This window comes from Sardina pilchardus, chromosome 1 (genome assembly GCF_963854185.1).
Source record: "Sardina pilchardus chromosome 1, fSarPil1.1, whole genome shotgun sequence".
Lineage (NCBI taxonomy): Eukaryota > Metazoa > Chordata > Actinopteri > Clupeiformes > Clupeidae > Sardina > Sardina pilchardus.
The window spans coordinates 38817185-38843718 of NC_084994.1; the positions used below are offsets into that span (position 1 = coordinate 38817185).

At 44.5% G+C, this 26534-nt stretch overlaps 2 protein-coding genes across 2 annotated transcripts; one reads left to right on the forward strand and one right to left on the reverse strand.

Annotated features, from left to right (window-relative positions):
- The first annotated feature begins 612 nt into the window (after positions 1-612).
- Positions 613-14151, forward strand: ltv1 (LTV1 ribosome biogenesis factor). Its single transcript, XM_062544223.1, has 11 exons — positions 613-783; positions 1366-1500; positions 2090-2314; positions 2852-2939; positions 3297-3414; positions 3886-4132; positions 4589-4716; positions 5620-5756; positions 9094-9146; positions 9843-10043; positions 13727-14151. Exons 1-11 carry the CDS (start codon positions 781-783, stop codon positions 13838-13840), a joined length of 1449 nt encoding a protein of 482 aa, XP_062400207.1. The 5' UTR covers positions 613-780; the 3' UTR covers positions 13841-14151.
- Positions 14152-15667: 1516 nt separating this feature from the next.
- On the reverse strand, positions 15668-25855 carry ifngr1 (interferon gamma receptor 1). Its single transcript, XM_062544222.1, has 7 exons — positions 25657-25855; positions 19672-19804; positions 19161-19342; positions 18817-18986; positions 18351-18534; positions 18104-18231; positions 15668-17354 (listed from the first exon to the last, which is right to left on the reverse strand). The coding sequence occupies exons 1-7, from the start codon at positions 25718-25720 to the stop codon at positions 16623-16625; spliced, it is 1593 nt and encodes a 530-aa protein (XP_062400206.1). The 5' UTR covers positions 25721-25855; the 3' UTR covers positions 15668-16622.
- Between the last annotated feature and the right edge of the window lie 679 nt (positions 25856-26534).

Here is a 26534-nt window from a genome sequence, read left to right on the forward strand (position 1 = left end):
TGTTGGCAGAGAAAAGCTATTGCTCTCAAACACTGTCCACTTAATCAACAGTCAGTCAGAGTAGGCTACTGATGAAGGAGTAGATTAAACAGACAGGCATGGAAGGTTTGCAAAGTTATTTCTGCTCCCTTCTTTCACTTACCAATAATGTTTAGGCCTACTTATAGGCTACCTAGTTTCATGTTTCTAGTCATTAATTATCCATAGAGAAGAATAATTTCATAATGCAACTCGTGGCCGGTCAGTCATGTGTCTATTTAGGTGACGTGTCCAGTAGATTGTACAGCCTCATGCCTCATGTTTAGACGGGTTCAGGTTCAGCCAGAGCCAGAGCCCGAGCACCACCCTTACATCTGGTTCAGCCTTCACTGGCCTACACTCGATTAGTCGTGTCTGATCTATCCATGCAATCTGATCTATTCATACAGTCTGTTGGACTAAACCAATTATGCCAATCACATACATCTGTTTCTATATACTTTATGTATTATATCGTCTAAAATGTCAACCATTGTAAATACCAAATGCCGTTGTTTATTCAATTCGGCTCTGACAGAAGACATTTCTCGCGCATATCGGCAAATGTCTCGGCTCATAGTGTATTTCCGGTTTCAAGTGGTTCTTCCAGCCTGGTGGCGAACGCGTGTCTGCATGTGTTGAAAAAGTACACACAAACAATAATGCATTTTTGTTGTCATTACATCGGTTTTTAAGGACAAACTTTGTTATTTCGGTCTGAAGACAATACCTATTTTGTGGATACGTTAATCAAAGGCAGACATGGTAAGAATTTGACTGTTGTCGACGTGTAGGCATTTAACTAGCATGCAGCTAACGTGTGGAGTGGGCTATCATGCTAAACATCAACTGTTACATTTCGTTATTTTGTAGCGGCGAACATTTAACTTTGTTCATGGTAATAATGTCAGGTCAATGTGTCATCCGTACTTTCGTATGACAAAGTAATGGTAGTATTGTGCATCATTGTGCATAATGATAGTCAGTGCTGGATTATCGTATTATTGTGCATCGTTCAACTCCATCGTTACATGTGGATCAGCTACTTTCGTGTGTGTGTGTGTGTGTGTGTGTGTGTGTGTGTGTGTGTGTGTGTGTGTGTCGCCCACATAACCTCCTCTTCCTCCTATATGATCATTTGTCGTTGGCTTGACTGTTTATTTTGACTTGACTGTTTATTTTGATTCCATGATAATGTAGTGTGCTACACTACATAGATAACACTATTATGTAGGTAGTAGTATAGTGTTGCCATCACCTGGTGGTGGTGGTGGTGGTGGTGGTGATGGTGATGGTGATGTATGCCCCTTCTATAAGTAAACACTATGTGATCTCATCTTTCCTCAGCCACACAAGAAGAAGAGGTCGTTTATCGATAAGAAGAATGCGGTGTCCTTCCACCTCGTCCACAGGAGTCAGAGAGACCCCCTGGCAGCGGACGAGAAGGCTCCTCAGCATGTGCTCCTGCCGGCCGCCTCAAAGGTACGAGCAAGAGTTGGCAGCAGACATCCATAGCGCACCATGCTCCCTGCTTACAGCAATAGATAGATACATAGATAGATACATACATGCATAGATACATGCATAGATAGATAGATAGATACAAAGATACAAAGATACATAGACAGATAGATAGATAGATACTTTATTGATCCCCAAGTTTTCAAGGATTCCAACTTAGTTCTCCTTAGAGCAGGTCTTTGGAATGAAATGGACACTGGTTCAGTGCTAATCTTTCAAAGGGCTTTTTTTCTTTATCATGACGGCTTTTTCATTTAATCTCGTTTAAGTTCCTCAATAATATGTATAAATAATGGTAAGACTTGTTGCTCTCATGCTGGCCTAGGATACTATCGCACGGTCAGACAGCCTGTGCGTACTTTTTGCCTTTTTGCGGGTTAATACTGCATTCTTTTACCACATCTGCAACAGTTGTTTGGAACTGATATTGATACCTCCCCTCCCCCTTCATCTCCCTCTCCACCCCCTCTCACTCTCTCTCTCTCTCTCTCTCTCTCTCTCTCTCTCTCTCTCTCTCTCTCTCTCTCTCTCTGTCCATCCGTTGGTCCAGGTGGAGGTTGAGAAGCGGCGTGACGAGCAGCGGGAGTTCGGCGTGTTCTTCGATGACGACTACAACTACCTGCAGCACCTGAGGGAGGTGGCTCCGGCCACGGAGCTGGTGGCCTCCAGCCTCCCCCAGAGGAAACCCGTCGCCCCGCACGTCCGAGAGGAGGACGATGACGGCGAGGCGGACGGCAGCGACGAAGAGGAGGAGGTGGACGTCCAAGTTATTCCGGTAAGGAGGAGAGATGGTTGTTTTGCTCGTCTTTATCTCTTGGCGGAGGTCTGGGTATTTACTGATAACTGTTGTTGTTTCTGCTGTGCGTTTGAAATGGTGATGTTTTAGAGAGAACTTTTAAAGCATGTTTGGGTCCGATGTGACTGTAGAGACTCGTCCTGTCTTGACGTTTATAAGGTTTGGAAAATGCATATGTGCTACGTCTCACTGGGAAAAAAAGAGACCAAACATGTCAGTCTTTATCAATGGCTGCATTGATGGCTGCAGTTGAGCTAGTCAGTAGTCAGTGACTTCTCATAAGAACCCTTTTGACAAAGACGATTTATGACTGAATGACTGAATCTGGATTTGATGTGAAGTCATCTGCAGTGAGGCAGGACGGTAAATGCCTCCAGTTCACCTGACAAGACACACAGAACAGAACGATTCAGAAAGCAAAGCTAGTCTTCCCTCTTCAGGTTTCCCTCACTTGCACCTCTCCCTGGTCATTAACCCCCCGCCTCGGTGGTCCTCATCTGTCTCTCTGTCCCACAGGCTGCGTCGATCAACCTGCCCTCTTCAGTATTCGCCTCCGAGTTCGAGGAGAAGGTGGGGCTGCTCAACAAAGCTGCCCCCATATCAGGTGAGGATGACCCCACTAAACTGGAACTACTTCATAGTATCTGAAAGTTAATTGTTCTAAAGAGTGCATCACAGTAGGAAATCCATCTTAGCAGTAGTATAAAACATGTTATCAACATATCACACTAGTGGTACAAACAGACATTGATATAAGAGGCTACATGTGAATGGGAAGTAAATGGAAGTTAGCAGTTGAATTTGTGTTCAAATGTGTGTATAAAAAATGTGTCTGCCTCAGCAGTGGACAGAGGAAAAGCTTAGAAATACAGCACCACAGAATACACGGGAGAAAGTCTCGATTATGGGTGAGAGACAGTTGCCGTGGATACCTTGTGTAAGAATGATTTCTGACCAATAGGGCCCCGGCTGGACATGGACCCCGACATCGTGGCCGCTCTGGACGACGACTTCGATTACGACGACCCTGAGAACATGCTAGATGATGACTTCATCGTCAAGGCCAACACAGCCTCAGGGTAGGTGTAGTGGAGAGTTCTTTTTTTTTAGTTCATGATCACTCACTGCTTACAGATTGTGTCTATCAGAGTGTGAATAAGAAGGATTAAGCTATTCAGTTCTGGAGTGAAGATTGGATTGGATGTTATGCATTACTTTTATTTGAAATGGCAGTCAGAAGCAGAAAAGATATTTATTTCCAGATATGCTGTGACCATATCCCCTCTTACGGAAACTATAATAGACAATTGCGTACATTTGTGCTGAATTTGTTTGATTTTTGCGTACGAGGGGAGGACCCTACACTCTTAAAGTGCATATTTGTATCCAAATAGGGACAGCACAGTTTCATTAAATAATATGTGTTGAAATAGCACAAACTTGCATTGAAAACAACACAACTTGCGTTGTTGTTGTTTTTTTTTTAACACATCTGTGTCCAGATAGGGACAACGCATTTTTTTTAAATCACCATTCTGTCTCATCCGCAGCGGTGGTGCTAAAGACGACGATGACGATGAGTGGGAGGACACGGACGACGAAGATGAGAGTGGTGAGGAGGAGGAAGGCGACTGCGACTCGATGGGCGGCCGGTCGTACGACGGCGACGAGGAGGGCCGACAGGAGTTCCTGTTCATGAAGGAGGAGACGAGGAGCCGCTTCACCGAGTACTCGCTCACCTCGTCCGTCATGCGGCGCAACGAGCAGCTCACGCTGCTGGACGACCGCTTCGAGAAGGTCCGCACCAAGCTGCCCACTTCATTTAATAAATATTTATGTTATTATTATTATCATTATTAATAGTATTAGATTAGAAGTAGTAGTAGTAGTAGTAGACCTTTACTTCTGCTGCTGCTGCTACTACTACTACTACTACTAATAATAATAATAATAATAATAATGATAATGATAATGATAACAATAATAATAATAATAATAATAGTTTCTTGGATTTATAGTGCTTTTGTTGCCTTATAGTGCACTAGGGGAAAAAATAACAGAACGGAAAAACACTGAATAAAAAATTAACGGCTTAAGCAAAAGTCGCTACATGCTGTGGTCATCTGTTGGGTTTTGAAGTCCAGATATGTGGAGGACGGGATGTCAGCTGGGTTCTTTTGATTCAGAGCATTGAGGCTGCTTGTATTTGGTGACTGGAACTTTGTGTGTGTGTGTGTGTGTTTTCTCGTTCAGTTCTTCGAGCAGTTTGATGATGATGAGATCGGAGCACTGGACAACGCAGAGCTGGAGGGCTTCATCAACCCCGACAGCGTACGACTGCAAGAGGTGCTCAATGACTACTTCAAACAGAGGGAGCAGGAGTAAGTGTGTGTGTGTGTGTGTGTCTTCTTAGTGGCAGTGAGATAGTGTTTCATATGCGTGCAAAAGTGTGATTGCCACTTTTTAATTTGACTCAGTTTGGCTCCACATTTTTCTATCCTCACTACAGTAACTTGTTATGCAGAAAACTGCACCAGTTTCCCATAACTTTAAAACTTGGGATTCATGTGTTTTTATCTTCCAAACTCCTCCATCTTTTCACCTCATTTTCCTAACCAAGTTCTGTAGTGTGTGTGTGGGACCCAGGGGGGTCTTGGACGATTTGAGTGTGATTTATTGCACATCCAGAAGAATACAGTTGAGTCACAATATTTGGAAAATGGGGCATTATGGGAACAAAAGTGGTGATTTATAAAAGAAAATCAGGCCGGGGCACGTGCCCCCTTTCTGTTAATGGGCATGACGACTCTGATGGGACCTCGCAGAAACACTGTGTCCTCGAGTAAACAATCACACAGGAAACACTATACGGACTGAATGAGCTCAATAAGAGAGTGTCGGTCATTACATCCTCCACAAGCTGTTGTGAGTGCAAAATGCCTTTCCATAACTGGATAATCAATCAAAAATGGCTTAATCTCTTGCTTTGCTCAATTCAAAGTGGCCCAGATGAAAGTGCCTTGCCATAAATTATTCATCGCTTTTAGTAAAGTTAACCTGACCTTCATAATTGAAGGGAGGAGACGGTTGTTGATGAACACATGATTGGACATTGATACTGAACAAACACACACACACACACACACACACCCACACACACTCCCCCACTCCCCCATTCAGGCTTCCTTGGGGGTACTACCAACTGCAGACGACAGGTACACACACTACTGCATTCAACTTCAGTATCCAATGCTAAGTAATTTGCTGGCCTGTGTTTACCTCAGCTGTCAGAAGCTAGATGACCTCGGCCCCAAGGGGCTTGAAGGCATCGAGGAAGAGGAGGACGAAGAGGAAGAGCAGGAGATGGAGACTATCGTGGTCGAACCTCCGGCTGAGAAGTGGGACTGTGAATCCATCATCAGTGAGTTTCAATGCGTCTTTGGCTGTTTGTGGTAGTGTGTCTGTGTCTGTGTGTGTGTGTCTGTACATGGATTAAAGTTTTCCGTCATATGACGGATTTCCGTCAACCGGAGGCGCTAGAGGTCAATCATGAGATTGATGCAGATCCGGGGAGAAAATATTTAGAGGGGGGGGGGGGGGGGGGGGGGGGGTGCGGCGATATCTCCCTTGCAAGCTGCAGTGATGGTTACACCTCTTTTTGAACCCTGTTTTGTGATAGGCCTGTGTTTTAGCCTATGTTAAAATCTTCGTTGTGCAAATAAATAAATAAATAAATAAATGCGTTCGTGCAACTGCGTTGATGAACATTAGGCTACTACTAGGCTACTACCACTATTAGGCTGCTACTACTAATAATAATCATCATCATCATCATCATAATGATACAATAATAAACGAGAGAAAGGCCAATTGAAACAGATGAAAGAACAGTCTTGATTTATAGCCTAGGCTACTTTGGAGCCGCATGCTTAACAGCCTATTAGGCTTTTGTAGGTTAAACAAGCTTTGCAGAAGTTCAGGAAAGCTGTCGTTTTTTCGGTTTAATTAGTCTATGATTTGAGCTAATTATTCTTCATAAAAGTAAAATGAAAATAAACAGTAGTTTCGCCAGTTGAATAGCTTCAGGACAGACATCCACGCACTAGCTGCGCAAAGTTCTGCGTTGTTTGCGATGACTTCTTGTCCGCACTTGCTAGTTCCCCGATCTCATCAAATTAGACTACATAGAGGTCGCCAGTGTTGGGGAGCTTAAAGATGAATAGTCAAAAAGACCATGGATATAGCCTACTTTCGGTCATTATTAATAGAGTCGGGTGCGCCCGAAACGCAGACAGACAACGGAAAAGTGTGTCTGCGCCACGCCACTATTAGGCTATCCTACTGTTTAGTTTAACTGCTAATTTCTCTAAAAAGAATTATCGTAAGCCAACAAGGTTCATTTATACAATTCAAAAGGATCCAGTAGCTTAGGCTATATGTCTATACAGTTTGCCTAATTTGTCTTCTTCAAAGAGGAAGTCGTAGGTCCGCTTCCAATAAACGAAACTTATATAATAGGAGTCCTATGACTGACGCGTGTTCTTATAAAAACGTCTTGTCTTCCAGTTAATATTCTTGAATGTTTATTGTAACAAACAGCACAGTTCTCATACAATTGACACGACCAACACGGTCAGAAATACCGTGGAACTCCTAACATTTCTGCCGTGCATCACGTTCTTATCCAACAACTAAAACGTCTTAAAGTGACATGCACCTTTAATTAAACAACATGTCACCTAATCACACTAAGTAAAGTTACACCAAATTATATCCTGACATCAGAAAACATCAGAATTCTTTAGCATATTACATTTCAAATCAATTATTCCAAATCTTCAATAACAGAGGCCTATCTGACGTTAACCTACTGTATGGCTGTGAGTTTTAATTGTTTTCATGCATGTCTGATAACAGGTGAGGAATGTTTTGGAGACATACATGCATTTTAGGCATAATGCTGGCCCTAATCTCTGACTGAAAGTGCACAGAATGTATGCATTTACATAACAGTATTTAATAAATGTTCTCGGGGGTGACAGTAACACCCCCCAACCCCCTATTTTTTTTTTTATTTTTTTTTTATTTTTTTTGGGGGGGGGGACTCACTTGGGGGGGGAGGGGGGACTCACTTGCGTGTGTCAAATGTTTTTTTTTTTTTTGGACAAAAAATTTTCAGTCAGATGAGTTTTTTTCACTTTAATCCATGGTCTGTAGCTGTGTGTCTGTAGCTGTTTCTCTGTAGCTGTTTCTCAAAACATCCTTGATAGAATCCTTTCTTTAGCGTCAGGTGCTAGAGAGACAAGGCTACACACCTTCCCAGTACCTCCTCCAGCCGTAAAGATCACATGCAATGGAGCAGACAAGCGATTGTGATACTGCACATCAAACCTGCACAAACTTCACAATGGGCGCACTTACGTAAGGGATAACGGCCGACGAGGTGACCGGTTCGATGGAAATAATGGCTAGGTGGAGGTCTAGAACTCCGGCGACGTGCGAAGGCCGTTATCCCGCTTATCTCCCGTTTGTATTCATAACTTGTATATTTAGAATAGAACATAGTTTTATTCCACCGTTGCGTCCGTTAACATCGCTAAAACTGTCTTGACTGTGGGACTACTTTCCGCCACATATCAACTTTCTACTTGCAGGACAAAACTGCCGTTACTATTTCTAAAATGGCTGGTTGCTACGGCCAAAAGCCAGTCGTTAGTTCTATCTCTCCCGTTGTCAAGCGGCCATATCCCAGGATTCTGATTAACTTTAACTTGGAAAGATCGCTACTTTTATAGCCTACATGGCATCCAACTAGCTACAATCCCCCTCGTCATATGCTACAATGTTACTATGGTTCTGCACGTCTGTATTTCAGCTTGGATGCAACGTGACAGTTCATTTAAACTTCGCAACGAGTGTGGCGAATTAATATTCAAGTGTGCTACGGGAACTACTTCAAAGGTAGCAGGTTATACGAAGTTAATGGCCACCCCATCAGCCAATCAGAGAAGAGAATTCCATTGTTGAGGGAGATAATCACAGATAAATCAATATCAAAAGTAATATTATCAAAACACAACTATTCATGCACTATGCATTTATGAGCATGCACAATAGCTTGATAGAATTACCTGAGCAAATGTTACGATGACATTAACAGAACACTTCAGAAATCGTATTAAGCCTACATTTAAACACGTACAGCTTCTTTGCATCTTCTTTCAATCTCCCTCTCTCTCTTTTTATTAAATCACACTGCCAGCGAATTTCTAATCGTCCATAGGCACGATAATGGGTATTTTCTGAATGCCGAGGATCCATCGGTGCATCCTCGAAAAAATCCTCACATAAATTCTCGGAACGAAAGACTCAGTACTTGATAGAATTTTAAAGAATCCTTTGGAATACTTTGGAACAGTGCTTGACAAGATTCAATGACGTAACATCCTTGAAAAAGCGGCTTTGAAGGACCCATCCTTGACTTTGAGAAACAGCCTGCATGTCTGTGTGCGCAAGAGTTTGAAAGAGAGTTTGTTCCATTTCTTTCCCTTTTTTACACTGTTGTTAAATTCCTCTGAAATGTCACTGAGAGGTGTTTCTATGTAACTGAGTTCTGCTCTTATCAGCCTTCCGGTGTGTTCTCTCTGTTGCACTCTTGCGTTCCACTGCCCCATAATAACTCTAATCAGCATACAGGTCAGAGGTCAACATCAATGATTTTTTTTTCAATGTTGTGTCTTTTGTCTTCTGTCTCCCAGGCACCTACTCTAATCTGTACAACCGCCCTAAGATCATAGAGGACCCACCTAAGGTAAAGAAACCGTAGCCTTGACCCTGAGCTGTGCGACTGGACACCACTAAGCATTATTATAATAACTGGCCATGCTATACATTTTGCCTGCAGAATACCTTTCACTTTCATTCTGACCTGTCTGTATTCTGATAAAAATGACTAAGAAATCGGCCTCCCTTTCCCTGACACACTCTCCCACTCACTTCCTGTCTTTCTCCGCTGACCATTCTCATGAAAGGTGTAAAAATCCCAAAATATGCGTACAAAAATACTTACTCACTCACTACAGGATGCGAGGATGGATAGGCTGTTGGGAGATGACGCCAATGCACCGGGGTTCTAGATTCCTGAACTGACACTGATTTTAGTGGAAGTGATTTAAGTGGAAGTGATTCAGTCGGTCAGTCAGACGTTACGGTTGATTGTGTGTCACGGAGGTAGTTCAACTGTAAGTCAACTGTGGAAGGACATCATCAGTGCCAAGAATAGAGTTATATGGTTCCCATGGGAACTTTAGGGAAGTCTATTCCAGACCGAATTTTGGGGGCAAAGGTCATGGAATGTGATGTAGAGTAGAGTGGTACCACTGGTGTTACTGTGTCTGATATTAAATACAAGATGGAATAGAAATTAACTATACAAATGTTTGTTTGTTTGTTTGTTTGTTTGTTTGTGTGTTTGTTTGTTTGTTGGTTTGTTGTTGGTTTGCTCCAGGCCAAAGGCATCCGCGTGTCCTCCAAGACGGGCATCCCCCTGGACGTGCTGCCCAAGCGGGGGCCGACGGCGCGGCAGGTGGAGCGCATGGAGCGCATCAACGACTCGGACCTCCCGCGGGCCGCCACCCAACAGCGCCCCCGCCAGGAGAGCACGGAGGAGCGCAGGGCCCGCAAGCAGGCCATCAAGGAGGAGAGGAAGGTGAGCGAGAGAGGGAGAGAGAGGGGGGGGGGGGGGGGGAGAGGGGGAAAGAGGGATGGGAAGGTGAGCGAGAGGGAGAGAGGGGGGGGGGGGGGAAGAGGGATGGGAAGGTGAGCGAGAGGGAGAGAGAGGGGGGGGGGTGAGGGGGAAAGAGGGATGGGAAGGTGAGCGAGGGAGAGAGAGGGGGGGGGGGGAAGAGGGATGGGAAGGTGAGCGAGAGGGAGAGAGAGGGGGGGGGGTGAGGGGGAAAGAGGGATGGGAAGGTGAGCGAGAGAGGAAGAGAGAGGGGGGGGGGAAAGAGGGATGGGAAGGTGAGCGAGAGGGAGAGAGAGGGGGGGGGGTGAGGGGGAAAGAGGGATGGGAAGGTGAGCGAGGGAGAGAGAGGGGGGGGGAGAGAGAGGGGGGGGGGTGAGGGGGAAAGAGGGATGGGAAGGTGAGCGAGAGAGGAAGAGAGAGGGGGGGGGGAAAGAGGGATGGGAAGGTGAGCGAGAGGGAGAGAGAGGGGGGGGGGTGAGGGGGAAAGAGGGATGGGAAGGTGAGCGAGGGAGAGAGAGGGGGGGGGGAAAGAGGGATGGGAAGGTGAGCGAGAGGGAGAGAGAGGGGGGGGGGTGAGGGGGAAAGAGGGATGGGAAGGTGAGCGAGGGAGAGAGAGGGGGGGGGGGGAAAGAGGGATGGGAAGGTGAGCGAGAGGGAGAGAGAGGGGGGGGGGTGAGGGGGAAAGAGGGATGGGAAGGTGAGCGAGAGAGGAAGAGAGAGGGGGGGGGAAAGAGGGATGGGAAGGTGAGAGAGGGGGGGGGGGTGAGGGGGAAAGAGGGATGGGAAGGTGAGCGAGGGAGAGAGAGGGGGGGGGGGAAGAGGGATGGGAAGGTGAGCGAGAGGGAGAGAGAGGGGGGGGGGTGAGGGGGAAAGAGGGATGGGAAGGTGAGCGAGAGAGGAAGAGAGAGGGGGGGGGGAAAGAGGGATGGGAAGGGGGAGAGAGGGGGGGGGGTGAGGAAGGTGATGGAAAGGGGGAGAGAGGGAGGGGAGAAGAAGGTGAGGGGGGGGAGATGGGAAGGGGGAGAGGGGGGGGATGAGGAAGGTGATGGAAAGGGGGAGAGAGGGAGGGGAGAAGAAGGTGAGGGGGGGAATGGGGGGAGTGGGAGGGAGGGAGAGAAGGAGAGGGAGGAGAGAGGAAGTGAGAGGGGATGATGGAGGAAAAGAAACAAAACCACTGAAGGCTGCTGATGATCAATTAAAAAAAGAACTTCTGTAACCTAATAACGTTGCAGCATCTAAAACAACACCTCACCTCCCTAAGTCGCAAAAGAAAACACAGGAGAAAAACAATGGCTCTCAAAGGACTCCAGACAAAACAGTGACAAAACAATGATACGGTTGGATGGCTTGGGACAAGGGCCCCGTCCAAACACCAGTCCCAGTGTTCCTCACCACCTGGGCCTGCACTCCTCAATTAACACACTCTCTCACACACTCTCTCACACACACACACACACACACACACACACACTCTCACACCTGGCCAGACTCCAAGCGGGGAGAAAAACAACCAGATTTCTGGGGCACAAGCAGGAGGACAGAGGAGAGGGGAGATAAGAGCTTTGAGAGAAGTCCCAGACATCGTGAAGCCATCATGTGATAAAATAATAATAAAAGGTAAAACGCAAAGCAAAGTCTAACCAAAGCAAATTTAATAACACCACAAAATCGACTTAGAATCTACCATGAGCAAGATTCTAAGTAGATTTTGTGGTTTTATTAAATTAGCTTTGGTTAAACGTTGCATTTTACCTTTTATTAAAATTAGGGCCCACCGATCGGGATGAGATGGACAAAAATACATCAAAATATATTTTAGAATAAGAGTACCTCAGTTTTAGGTGTATCAAAAATAAACTACAAAATACAGCACCCACGCTATCTCAAAATAAAATCCTGTATTTTGAAAATAATAATTAAAAAGTACTTTTTAAAAGGAGCATGAAATCAATTTGCAAACCTTCCATTTAATCTATTAAATATAGATGTAATCTATTAAGTCTATTTAATGTATTCCTTCTTTTTTAAACTTACTGGCACAGTATAAGCGCTAAATGGTGTTATATTAGTGCCCAGGGGCAAGGTTGGCATGGTTGGCGTGGTTGCATTGGGATATCCTCAGCGCTGCAGGGTAGACACGGATGACTAAAACAGATGACTAAAGTTCTCAAGAAACTTGAGGTTGGGTGTGAGAGGGAGTGTGCTGTGTGTAACCTAGCAACCTACATGTTGCTCGTCAGTCAGAGGTCAAATTCATTCATCACATCATCAACCGTGTTGGTTTTTCTCACCGTATTTGTCAGTAAATAGTAAAATAAAAAAAACTTCACAAATACACACCAATATTTTGATACAAAATACAAACCCATTTTCTTCAACCCAATAAAATACAAAATAGTATTGAAATACTGTACATGTATCAAATACTGCCCATGTGTGTAAACACATAGAGTTGAATGGTGCTTCTACTCTGCCCGCATGCACACACATGAACTCTCATACACACACTTACACGCACCCACTAACACACACACACACACACACACACACACATACACTTACACCAACCCAGACTAGTTTATCACAGGTGAAGATTGTTCTTAGACATTTTTCGTAAAGTATCAAAAAGACTTTTTAAAAGACTATCCCTGGCTGTGTACATTTGTGATTATTTTCAAATATATATATTTCCAAGTTCATCATCATCATCATCATCATACTCAATCATACTTGTTACACTTGACTGGAACCGTCCAACTTAATACCCGCACTAACAGCTTCTTCTAAACATACAAAAAAACACCTACTAGTGTCATTGTAAGGTCAAGATGGGCAGTGCAATCCAATCAGATCTGTACTCTATAAACAAATTAAACCAGAGATCAGAGTTTATGTAAGGGGGACGATGACGACTCCTGGAGCACTGACGAGCACGGACTCTCCCATCTCGCCTCGCACGTCTCCCGTTCCTCCCAGTCAAGGCTGCTCGCCCCAAGCCACTTAAGAGTGCCTGTGCCTGCCCGGGCCTATTTGAATTCCCTCTTGCGTTATGGATTAACCCTCTCTTCTGGGTGAACTTTCAACATGTAACGGGATTAATTGCTGCGGATACTTTAGGATTGCTCCCGCAAACGATACCTGTTTTTAGAAGACCTAATCCAGAAGATTAGCGTAGATTCTGATGGCACTCCACTCTGAAATAGATTATCTCGGAATGATAAATCGTCTCTGGGACTATCTTTGGCCCGGCCGTACACGGCAACAGCGAACTGGCGAAGCCGTTAGCCAGTCGGGAACCCGAAGGGGGAGGCTTTTTTGCTGCTGCGCCAGCACCTTTTAAAGCACCGTGAGTGTCGTAGGTTGCATCAGAGGTTGCCGACGTCACCCACCAGTGGTTTTAAACTCCCACTATTGCGCAAGCCTCAACAGGATTTTATGGTGGGGGTGGGGGGTGGGGGGGTTAAACAATCTGTAACTGTAATGGGGAAGCCTGCCAAAACCCACAGACACACATTCCCACAACTCCACTTCCCAGGCAAGACTGTGTAGTGTGCTCATACATGTTGGAGGAAACGCTTCTGTTGTTGATGTCATTTCCCTTGTCCACCCCCTCCACCCTAACCCCCCACCCCCACCCCCACCCCCAGGAGCGGAGAACGGAGAAGAAGGCCAACAAGGTGGCGTTCAAGCAGGAGAAAGTCCTGCAGGAGAAGCAGATGGTGGGCCTAAGGGCCAACGTGCAGGGTCTCAAGCTCTCCTAACCACAAACAACAACAACAACAACAACAACAACAACAACAAAAGCAGCAACAGCAGCCCTGCAACAAGTCCCCTTGTGGTCCTCATCTCACTCAAAACAGACTGACTTGGCTGCTCGTTCTTTAAGGAACCGACCTGACTGTAGACTTCAACATCAACACATGGGGGACTCAGAGAGAGAGAGTGTGTGTGTGTGTGTGTGTGTGTGTGTGTTTGTGTGCCTGTGCACTCTTTTTCCCCCGTCCTGGGGTCCGCTGGAGAGTGGTGATCTCCGTTGTATTTAATTTGTATTAAACACCTTGTACTCAAACAACAGACTCGTGCACATTTGTTAATTTGAATATTGTATTATACAAATATATTAACACTGTGCAAAACAAGCATATACAAGCATGCCCACGTGGCAGCTACATTTGGCATATTGTAAGCCCTGATGTTTTTGTTTTGTTTTGTTTTGTTTTGTTAAACCTCTCTAACAAAAATAGCAGAGTGTCCCAAAACAATCACATCGAAAGACCCGGGCTACACCAGACCCACAACCGAAGCACTCTGTTCAGGGATCGTTAATATAATTTAAATTGAATTTCATAAAACGGATCAATTTTTTTTTCAAATGTAGCTCCATTGACTACAGTGGACACTAACAGATACTGCTTATGTGGACCGAATGGACCGCTCCAGGGTTGCCTCTCAACTTCTCTCCTCGGTCCTCCAGGCTCGTTCCGACTGATCTCTAACTAGCACTGGATAGACAATCCCATTGTTAACGGCCCATCATTCTTGATGTAGATCCGTGAGGACGAGGACTGAGGATTGAGGAAGGAAGGGAGGATGTACAAAAGACCAAATGAGAGGCACCCCAGGTGTAGCCCGGTGTAGCCTCCCTGTAAGGTGCAAAAGAATCAGATGACGTTTCACTCGAACCCTCAACCAACATGCAGATGATAATAACGAGCTAGTAATTAACATGTAATTACAAGTACCTATACTGTAATTACATTTGCTGGCAGTTCCACAAAGTCCTATCCTTCGACTACGCTAGTTGTCTGAACAGCTTGCAGCCTTTGGGATTTCAGTTGCTTATTTCACACATACATGGTCACATATACAGTACATGACGCAGTGTGAGATCACTGGACAGCAAAGGTAAAGGTATCTAGTCGACAACATGGTTATAACAGCCTTATGTCTAAGTGTGATCAAAAATAGTGCTAATTTTGACATTCTGACATTTTGTCACTGAGGCACTGGATAGCTGCACATTAGGCCTACGTTTATGAACATCTTAAGACTCTTGATTTTGTATTTTCTGTCGTCCTTTTTTCTATGCCATTTACACCGGTGTGGTGTAAATATAAGGACTACTTCCCCATGAGCTCGATGACTTCTGTTATTACATACACTTTTTTTTTGGTCATGTAGTTTTCTGATTTTTGATTTTCTGTCACAAAAACGTACAGGTAGCATTCACAAGGGTCCTACTGCTCCCTCTGCTTAATCTCATCCTCAGCAACAGCAGCAGACACAGTACTCGTCAGTGCAGGTATACAGTTTCACAATCTGCACAATTTTTCTCATTGTTCTGTGGCTCATCTTCAGTGCTACCCATTTGTAACTTCTACAAACATTTGCGTCTCTTGTTAGAATACCTGCCAACTAACTAATTTGACAACCCATACAGACTCTATCTTCTAGCGCTTAAAATAACTTTACCTGGTGCCTGCTAAAAAAAAAACTAGCAACAGCCTTAAATAGAGGTCTACTACACCAGTCCCCAGTGCTTTGGACAGTCATCCGTGACGTTCCTCTCTCTCTCTTTTTCCCCCTTGTTTTCTTTTCTTTTTTCTTCCTCTCTCTCTCTTTGATGTTCTGTGATCAACAGAAGATCATTCATGTCCGTAACCGCTACACGCTTCCCCAATGCAAATCTCCAGGAAATGTTCCTCACATCTCCACACAGAGTGGCTCACACTAGATGCCCTGCCCTGGGGGGTACCTGCCAGTCCATGGAAATGAGTGGTTCATCTCGTTCCAAGCAGTAGCAACTTAAAAACCTCCATCAGCAGACCTTTATGTCCTGTTCTAGTCGCAGTCTTTAATGGACAAAGGCCATGTATTTGTGTGTGTGTGTGTGTGTGTGTGTGTGTGTGTGTGTGTGTGTGTGTGTGTGTGTGTGTGTGTGTGTTTTCTATCACTCTGCTATATTTATTTATTTTTTAGTCCAGACCTTCTGAGATGGGAGTGTGGCTGTGTGTGTGTGTGTGTGTGTGTGTGTTCTATCACTCTGCTATATGTATTTATTTTTTAGTCCAGACCTTCTGAGATGGGAGTGTGGCAGTGTGTGTGTGTGTGAGTGAGATGGCAGTGTGTGTGTGTGAGTGAGATGGGTGTGTGTGTGTGTGTGTGTGTGTGTGTGATGGGAGTGTGGCTGTGTGTGTGTGTGTGTGATGGGAGTGTGGCTGTGTGTGTGTGTGTGTGTGTGTGTGTGTGTGTGTGATGGGAGTGTGGCAGTGTGTGAGGGATGCACGTAGCCCGTTGGCATGCTGTTAGAAAGCAGAGGGCAGCGATGCCATCACCGTGGTTGACTAGACCCTTTCCAGCAAATCTCTTTCGCATTGAAGTCAGGGCAGTTTGGCTAGCCTGGTCGAGCTCAAATAACCTGAGCTATAGGAGTGCAGAAACGAGGGGCGCAATTTGATTGGCTGTTGAGCTGAATTTTCGACAATCTTTCTCCAGAAATGGCAGACTGTGCCTTTTTAAATGTTCGCTTTCAGCAGCCCGACCTCAGGCCAAACGCTCTCTGGCTGTGTAGCCGTTCACCAAGTCCCCTGGCACCAGCTCCACGGAGATATCGTGCGCCGAGTCGTAATCGGACAGCGCCTTTCCTCCCGACACCTCCGAGCCTCTCCGGTCCTGACCGGCCCTTTCGCCGTTTCCCTCCGCGTCCTCGCTCTCCGAGCAAGCGCCGTCCACCGCGTAGCCGTCCACGAAGTCCCCTGGCGCCAGCTCCACGGAGATGTCCTGCGGCGAGTCGTAACCGGACAGCGCCGTCCCTCCGGACGAGAGGACCTCCGAGAGGTTTGCTTGGTACCCTGGGTCCTCGCTCGTCCCGTGTCTCACCTCTTCTTCCGCGTCCACCCCGCCCAAGTCCACGAAGGAGTCGTGGGCGTGGGGCGAGTCGTAGTCCGACGAGAGCGTTCCTCCCGACGTCTCCGAGAGTCCCCGGTCCTGACCCGACCTGTCGCTCGGCCAGTCGGTCGAGACGGTGTTCAGCTCCTCGCCGTCGCTCACCTGAGTCGCTCCGCCCCGCTCCCGAGGAGTGACGAGGCCTGGGCGGATGGTGAAGCGGGAGCAGTCGGCACTGCTGCGGCTGCTGTTGGAGCTGTGGATGGACAGGAGCGGGTCCTCGGAGGTCGCCGACAGCGACGACTTGACGTACATGGTGCTGAAGCTTTCGGTTTCAGCTTTTCTTGGGTTCGTAAAAATGGCTGGGGAGCGGCCGGAGAAATCTGGAACCTGAGATGAGAGCAGAACGTGGGGAGACAGGATCAGAAAGACACACACAAATCAAAAAGAGTACTTCCACCACGCTTCTAAATTCATGTCTGGTGCTCCACGGGAGGGGGCCGATCATGTAGGCTACTGTAGAGAGAGAGACGGCTCACAGAGATTTAAATGTCCTTTATTACGGTGCACAGCATTCGACTTAACGTTTCCATGGGTGCTCTGTTCCATCTTTTCATCAGAGTCAAGGGGTGCGGGTTTGACGGCGTATTTTGCTGAATGTACAAAGTGGGCAGTCAGGCCAAAGTTAATTGATAAAAGACAGATAATTAACAATATGTCCAGAGATAATATATTTAACACTGGTTGCATGTGAGTGCTTTATTGAATTTCATTGCACCGGAGAGGTCTCAAACCATTTCAGATGCCCGCCTTGACGCAGCTTCCCGCTACCTATATTGCAGTCGAACTTGAGGTCCCATGACTCTATCATATCACATATAATATAATCCATGACTCTGATGAAGATGGAATGCCTATTGAAACGTTATATTAGTCTTTGCTGTTGCACCACAATAAAAACAACTCAAATCCAATTATATGTACTCTAGTAGCCTAATCCTTCTCCATCTCCACACACAAACACTCAAATGATATCAGCATTATAAAGCCCACAGAAAATGAAAAAGAAAGGCAGACATAGAGAAATAGTGGGGGGAAAGCTACCAAATTACAGATGACAATAAAAATGCCACACTTACCACACTAAGAACGGGGTGGGTTTTGGCCCTGTTCTTCCACCATACTAAACCGCCCAGAACAATGATAGCCCCGATGAGGGTCACTATCACACATGCGATGCCAACGATATGACTGGGCTGTAGTTGACCTGTGGTGAAAAAAAAAAACACTTGAATGTTTTGGCACACACACAAATTAGAAGCAAATAAAATTACACTCTAATGTTTTGGCACACATCATGCAAAAACTGAAATTCGCCTCTCTTACCCTGCAGTTTCTTAGCGCAAACTCGTGCAGGGCGGACATTTGCCCGCACAATTCTTCCTGACATGTTGACGCAGTAGCGGTCTACTTCGTCTGGAATGTGCAGTGTCTCTGCACACACACTCTTCTCATAAGGGCAGGAAAACTCTGGAAACTCTGAAGACTTTGATGTGCGGTCATTGGCACTCTGAAAACAGCAATGTTTAACATATCAGTCACTCTTGCCTTGACTTAATTTGTTTTGTTTTAAAAAAAAAACATATGGACTACCCCCCCCCCCCCCCCCCTCGTTGTGTGTGTGTGTGTGTGTGTGTGTGTGTGTGTGTGTGTGAGGAGTGTAGGAGTGTAGTCAACTATGAGAACAACAACTGTGTCAAAAAGCTATGTTTTCTGAAACCTAAGGGTTAGGAGTTAGGTTAGTTAGTTACTTAAAAAGAAGAAGCCCACAAGTAACAAACTCTTTCCCAACCTGAGGAACTACTTCGTATTTCAACTCGGACGTCTCCAGGTTTGGATCTTTGTTGTCCTTGAGATACTTGAGGGCTGGAGTGTTCTCATACAGGTGAATTGGATTCTTGAAACTCAGCGTGAGTTCTCCTCCCGCATACTTCAGGGTTACAGGTGGGAAGTCCAGATTACCTGCCGAGCCATCACAGATAGTACAGTGAGGACAGTGAAGTACAGGAGCCATCACAGATAGTAGAGTAAGGATAAATAATGCATCTTATAAATTATTCAAATTCAAATGCTATGCCTGAATACTTATTGTCTCTATTGAGGAAGACTGATTTTTAAAAAATAAGATAAACTCACACAGAATGTTTCCCTTCATGCGGTTATCAAAAGCAAACTTAACAGGCGGAGAGAAACTGGATGAGTGAGTTCCGTTCTTGGCCTGGATTCTTATGGTGTACACAACATAGTTTGTGTTCTTCAGTCGGCTAGTGATGTTGGCATGGTGTGCCATCGTCTTAAAGGTCTCCGGAGGACCATCGCTATTTAATCACACACACACACACACACACACACACACACACACACAGTTACACATTGTTTACTATATTTGGTGACTAATATGGTTCAATTCTTTTTACGTCTAGCCGCAATCTCAGCTGGAACAGTTGAGAGCTAAGAAACTAAGTGCAATACATACAATAATCATTAACAAAATTAAATTAAACCAACCATTCACTTGATCAGTTGATTCTAACTACCACATCTCTTAAGCCAGTTCTGGTAATTAGTGAAATCATCTGTGTCAAGTGCACAGGTAGAACCAATACATGGCGGGACTTTTACAGCTCTACTCCACACATTCACTCACCTAATGTCGCTTTTGAGCTCTAGTTGAAAAAGAGGCTCTATCAAGAGGTCTGAGTAATTCCAGTACACCATCGTGTCAAAGTTGTCACAGTCCACCGTCACATTCTCTGGACTGGAGAGGGGAGAGGCTCGACCTTAGGACAAAAAAAGAAAAAAAAGAAACACTTAACTTTAACAACTTAGTAGAAGCGGAAACCAAATCACCTTAAAGTGTGGATTTTTAAGCCCTCTACTATATTGCTATGGGATTTGGCAGACACTTTTGTCCAAAGCAACTTACAAATAAAACAATAATGAATTAATAGTAGGTCTAATGTCTTTCTTTCTGAAAACTACGTGTTCCTAAGAAACTACAGAAAAGTTTATCATACTATTATAAATATATAATTTATAAACATATAAATATTATGATAGTATAAAACCAATAGTGTATACTATATTGTTAAGTTAAGTCAAGTCAAGTTTATTTATGTAGCGCATTTCATACACGGTCATTCAATGTGCTTTACATAAACAACACAAAACAGTAGCAGAATAAAAGCATAGATGAGCAAAGAGTAATAAAAATAAATATCAAAATAAAACATAACAAGGAAGCATAAATCAAGGTAAAATCATTTAACAATAAAGAATAAGCTAGAAAAAGTTAGAAAAAATACTACAGTCATGTGTCATTTGCTGAATTAATGTAATGTGACATCTTTTCGTTTAGGAGAAGGATACTTTAATTATTCTACAGAAAGACCCCTCTAAACTCAAATCTGCATCATATTTTCAATCCCTTCTCTATTAAGAATGTTTACTGATGCTAAATGTTAGCGTGCTAAATTGATGTGTGCCTACTGCCTTGTTCAACTACCCTATGTCTAGTTACCCTGTCAACTCCTCCTTCATTTGTGTGAGACCAGTTGTCCCAGTTCAGCCAGCTAATCAACTGATACACAGTGTGGATCACACGTATCGCAATGACACCGTCACATTTGTTTTTAAACAACAATGTTTTTTGAACCCACACCTTTTGCCAGCTAGCCTACTGCATGCCAGCCCAGCACACCTAAGATCGCTATGCTACCACCGCCCACCCTCCTTATAGCCTTTCTTTCCTTTCATGATGCTGAAATCTCTAGCAATCAGCTCATCTGTTGAAGGGCTTAGTTTGGCACTTAGGACATTCACACAACAAAAGGCGTATTTGAGCGCTGCAGAATGACATCAATCCTAAAAACCTACATAGAATTGATATAAATAAATTGAATAAATTGATAATGATGATAAAAATATGATCTTAGCATTAGCATAAATAAACTACAACTAAATATTCTGGAGTCATTCTAATTACTAAATACTATGAAAGGATCTCAACTTAGGGGTTGAGAATGACACTCCTGACATAGCTTAGTCCTTTCATGCAGTCAAAACATCTTATCAATGAAACTTTGATCTTAACGGGCAGATGACAGCACAATAAAGGGACAAACACGTCAGCAAGTCATGAGCCTTTGGACCCATTGCACACAGAAACTCAGATCCCTACACCATCACGAGTGCATTGGGGGAAATTAAGAGTGTGTTGCTTTATATCCATTTTTAGAAAACAGTACTAAGTCCTGTTAAATTATTCATGAAAGTTCATGAAAATGGAGGATATAGTGTTTTGGAACCAAGCTCATCATACTCCTACGACTTCTCACTCCACTGTTGCCCCTGTAGGGAAACCCTTGTCTGACCATCGTCCTGGATGGCTTCCCAGTGGTTACGACAGGACAAGTCCTACTGGATGACCTTGATGGTGGATGAGTTCCTCGTTCTAGCATACATATCTGCTCATAGACATGGCTAGCCCAAGGGAGGAGCATAGGCTACTTGTGACAAATGCAGAAAGAAGCCATTTGCTCTCCACCAATAACACAATAAGCTTCACAAGATGGAATTATTGTGAAATACCAAAGTGTTTAGTGTGTCCTGTTATGTCTTCTTCTTGATCCTCACATTTTAGACATCCTATACCTGTTAAACATGCCCAATGTGCACCTTTTAGACAGCCAATACATGTTTAACATGGCCAATGTGCACCTTTTAGTCACCAAATAACTGTTAAACATGGCCAATGGACACATTTTAGACACCCTATACCTGTTTAACATGCACAAATGTGCACCTTTAAGACACCTTATACCTGTTTAACATGCCCAATGGTATAACATGCCCAATGCACCTTTTAGACTCCCTACACCTGTTTAACGTGCCCAATGGTATAACATGCCCAATGGGCACCTTTTAGACACCCACCTGTTTAACATGCCCAATGCACCGCTCATCACCCTATACCTGTTTAACGTGCCCAATGGTATAACATGGCCAATGTGCACCTAGACATCCTACCTGTTTAACATGCCCATTGGGCACCTTTTAAACACCCACATGTTTAACATGCCCAGTGTGCACCTCTTAGTTCCTGTATACGTATTTAACATGCCCAATGTGCACCTTTTAGTTTCCGTATACGTATTTAACATGCCCAATGTCCACCTTTTAGTCCCTCTATATGTATTTAACATGCCCAATGTGCACCCTTTAGACACCCTATCATGTAACATGCCCAATGTGCACCTTTTAGTTCCCCTATACCTGTTTAACACGCCCAATGTTATCACATTATCTATTTAGCTGACGCTTTAATCCAAAGTGACATAACATGCAAGCTTTAACGCAATAGGAGCTATCAGAGTAACAATGCTACGCTACTTTCACAGTACAGGACCGGAGGTGCTCCAAGAATCCTCAAGAGATCATTTGCTGATCAGTGAGGGTGCCGCTGCATCAGAGGGTCCTGCACCAAACACGGCCTTTTGGCAGTCGAGTCGTTTTGTCTGCACCTCATTTATCCATTTAGTCACACTATTTTTGTAAGCACAGACACAAAAATGGTTGAATGTGAGACACTAACTGCTTCATAATCGGCCAGTTTAAAAAAAATTGTCATAATAGGTCTATAAACCCAGGCTTCACCCACTAAAAGAGAAGCAAATCCAGGCTTTACCTAAAGCAACATGGCTCACTGAAGAAAGAAGCAAGGGACGGTTTTCCATCCTACACTATGTACTATGCGGGCTGCTTGCCTTCAAATACAATACCGAGTTATCTCTCGCATGAAGGGCATTTCATGGGTGGGTGCCCAGCCATTCCAGCACAGCAAGCATCCTCCAACGCACGCCGTGCCTTCAACAGAACCTGCTAGCCCGGTTCCACCGTCAATGGCGTGACCAAAAAAAACATACCGATCCCTGCCATCCTCTCTGCCATCTCTACCCAGCACAGACCCGTGGGGGATCACCCATGTACTGTAGGCCTATGTGTTTTCTATAGACTCATAACAGCGATGGTTAACACTGCTCTGGTCCATCCCTGCCCTGCTGCGGGTGCACTTCACGCTGTCCCTGCCTTGGGTGTGTGTGTGTGTGTGTGTGTGTGTGTGTGTGTGTGTGTTACCCTTGAAGGCCCCCAGTTGCTTCTCACACAGACCTGAATGAACATGCTTAGCATTAGAATGACATGTGACAGGGCAGTCACACTACACTATGTGCCATCTCTTTGATGAGTCTATGCAGGTCCACTGACTGTGTATGTCATAACATAGGCTAATCCATCTCAAACATGAACATTATTGTTTTGATATTGGTAGTCTACTGGTATTAGTGTGCGTGTGTGTGTGCGTGCGGTGCGGTGCGGAGTGAGTGAGTGAGTGAGTGAGTGAGTGAGTGAGTGAGTGAGTGAGTGAGTGTGTGTGTGTGTGTGTGTGTGTGTGTGTGTGTGTGTGTGTGTGTGTGTGTGTGTGTGTGTGTGTGTGTGTGAGTGTGTGTGTGTGTGAGTGAGTGAGTGAGTGAGTGAGTGACTGAGCAAGCGAGCGATGGTGCAAGGGATAGGCCTACTGAAGTTTTTCTCTCGCAATAACCATTTCCAGTTGCTAGCACCCTGTAGCCTACGTCCAGTCTTGAGCAATCTTAGCTTACACCGTCACACACTTCCTTCCTCCAGTTACTTACAGGAATACTGACAACATCGGTTCAAACGGGCCCGTAGGAACACGCCTTTAGATTGGCAGATGTACAAATTCAGAGAAGGGCACAGAAGTAGGTGTCGCAGGTATGACCGAGAGGCATTTGGCTTACATTAGTCTACACATTGCGGGAATAAAACGTGTCGTGCCAAAAGTAAATTAGTCAGTAAATCAGTTGGCTAAGTAATGATAGCCTAGGCCTAAGGGTTTTATTTTTGTAAGGTCTCAGGCTATCGAAACCTAGCCAATCGAAACCTAAAAACATGAAGGAATTATTTGTTGACACACATTTCCATTAGACTATTAATAGACTATAATAGGACTGGACTGTCGCGGAATTACAGGGTTGGGAAAAATGCATGAAGGTATTGACCGACTGGCTCATTGAAACCGCCTACACAAATGTCACAGCGAAAGGAACTGATTGAATGATAACCTATCTTTGAACCGGACGTCAAACAGTCTCAAAATGACTGGCTGCATAAATTACCCTGTACGGCGCTGTGCGTCCTATTATTGACTATAATTGAACTTTATCATAGACCTAATTAAACCTAGCCTAATGAAAGAGCCTCTGCCTATCACAACCTTCTGGTTTCCCATCTTGAAGTGCTCGTGATCTATCTATCGGTGGCCTTTGAAACATGTTTACTTTTTTTTTTTTTTTACTTTCATTAGACTAGCCTACTTATATAGGAAGATTAATGTGTATTATTGTGGTTAGACTGCAGGATATGGGGTAAAAAAAATGAAAAACGGTATAGCCTATGCGAGATTCGCCTGCTGCATGCCATATAAATTCCTTTCTAATGCCAATGTCTAACCCACTCCCTGACATTTTATGGTAGCCTAGTTAAACGATGAGACTGAAGATCACCGACTTCATATTTGTGCATGTGGGTGGATGAGATGATCTGATAGGCTTGAGAAATATGCTGTCGGTGGAAAGTCCCAGCCGGTATAGTGAACGAAAAACACGCACATTAACCCTCCTGTCGTGTTCGGGTCAAATCTGACCGTTTCACAACTTATAGGCTAATAGGCTAGGCCTACTCATAAATATTATGTTTTACATCTGATTACCTCAAGACCTTATGATATCCTCCACACTGTGTACTTGAACATATAAAAGTGATGATCACTTCATTTCATTAAATGTTGAGTGTTTTTAATCAACCTTGTTACACCTGTGGTGCTCCCGGTCAAAAGTGACCGCCATAGGAAATGAATGGGTATCCAGAGTAAATTCATTCAACATACAGAAAACATCCCCATACACACTGCCCCAGCTCACTAACATACACTCTCTCTCTCTCTCTCACACACACACACACACACACACACACACACACACACATACTCTCTCTCTCTCTCTCTCTCCCTCTCACACACACACACTCTCTCTCTCTCTCTCTCTCTCTCTCTCTCTCACACACACACACACACACACACACACGCACACACGCACTCTCACACTTCTGAACACATTTTTTTTATGCTAATTTAAGAGCAGTTACAACAGACCGGCCAATTTTGACCGGGAACACTAAAGTAGGGGGCTGGAGGCGAACACGACCGGAGGGTTAAGCAATGAATTACCAAATTTAAATGGCTCATTCTGTCTATTTTACCTTAGCCTACTTCAGTCAATATATTTCATGCACAGCTTTACCCTACACGTTATTCACGATAGACATCTCCCACGCTCCGAGTAAGTTTCACTCAGGCTGCGAAACAAAATGGGCAAAATCGGACCCCAATTAAGTAAAAAAAAAGAATGAGAAGAAGACAAAAACAGCACAATGCCTTAAAACACATAAAAAGACGATGGTAAAACATGATAAACTAAAAAAAAATAGACTACGGAATAAACAAAGGCGCAAATGTGGAGCTGTAAATCGGTCGCATGGTCCAGGAAGGGCTACTCACCTGAGACAGCGCCATCCAGGCATGTTAGAACTCCAAATATTAAATACCAGATGGTAAGATCCATAACGAGTTATCCGTGGTGGTTAGAGAACAATTGGTGTATTCTCAGAGAAAAAAACGCCTATCCATTTTAGAGCCAAGCTGGTGTCGATGTTACCTATACAACGTCGCTCGAGGAGTCACAATTCACCCGGGTAAAGGTAGGCTGAGGACTGTCAAGTGTGGGAGGCGCTCTTACAGTTTTTGAGGAAGCGCGCACACCTCCCGGTATTTAGCGCTTGTCTCAATAGCCTACGGTTGTCAGGTGCCTACGTTTCAAAAACACACTTCTTCCTTCAGAAGGATATGGCGCTTTCAAGTGACAAAAACGACACTTTCCCAAGTTCACATTAAAATGGTTGGACATGAGCTGGCCTGCAAATTAAATGAACTAGGCTACAATATGACGACAAAAGTGACACAAAATGGGCAACTCTGTTAGCAAACTTTCCTCCAGTTGGGTGACGTCCACGATTAGGCTATGTCTTCACTGGGGGGATATGTTCTCCCCCTTAGCCATATGCATGAACGGACCTTAGCCTGGCTCTTGAGGGGTGAAAGCGATTTTAGCTTCCACTTTTTTTCCCTAGAAAACGCTGGCCGACATCCAGTGGTTGCTACATAAAATGCTATGGGAAGCCAAAATAACCAATGGCTCATGACAACGAGCTGCAAGACATGGATGTAAGCGCTTTATAAGCGCACCTGCATATGACTCCAAACAAAGTAGGCCTACATATACTGCAAAGGTTGCGCGTAAAATAGAACATAGCCTACCTTATGTATTTATTTATTTGATTATTTTGCTTATTTTACTTATTTTGCTTATTTTGCTTTTT

Coding starts and splice junctions, on each gene's coding strand:
- ltv1 (XM_062544223.1), top strand. Junction 2,315..2,851: donor TGGACGTCCAAGTTATTCCG/GTAAGGAGGAGA, acceptor TCTGTCCCACAG/GCTGCGTCGATCAACCTGCC. Junction 5,757..9,093: donor GGACTGTGAATCCATCATCA/GTGAGTTTCAAT, acceptor TCTGTCTCCCAG/GCACCTACTCTAATCTGTAC.
- ifngr1 (XM_062544222.1), bottom strand. CDS start 25,720: ATGGATCTTACCATCTGGTATTTAATATTTGGAGTTCTAACATGCCTG. Junction 19,343..19,671: donor GAGCTCAAAAGCGACATTAG/GTGAGTGAATGT, acceptor GTGATTAAATAG/CGATGGTCCTCCGGAGACCT. Junction 18,535..18,816: donor AATACGAAGTAGTTCCTCAG/GTTGGGAAAGAG, acceptor TGCTGTTTTCAG/AGTGCCAATGACCGCACATC.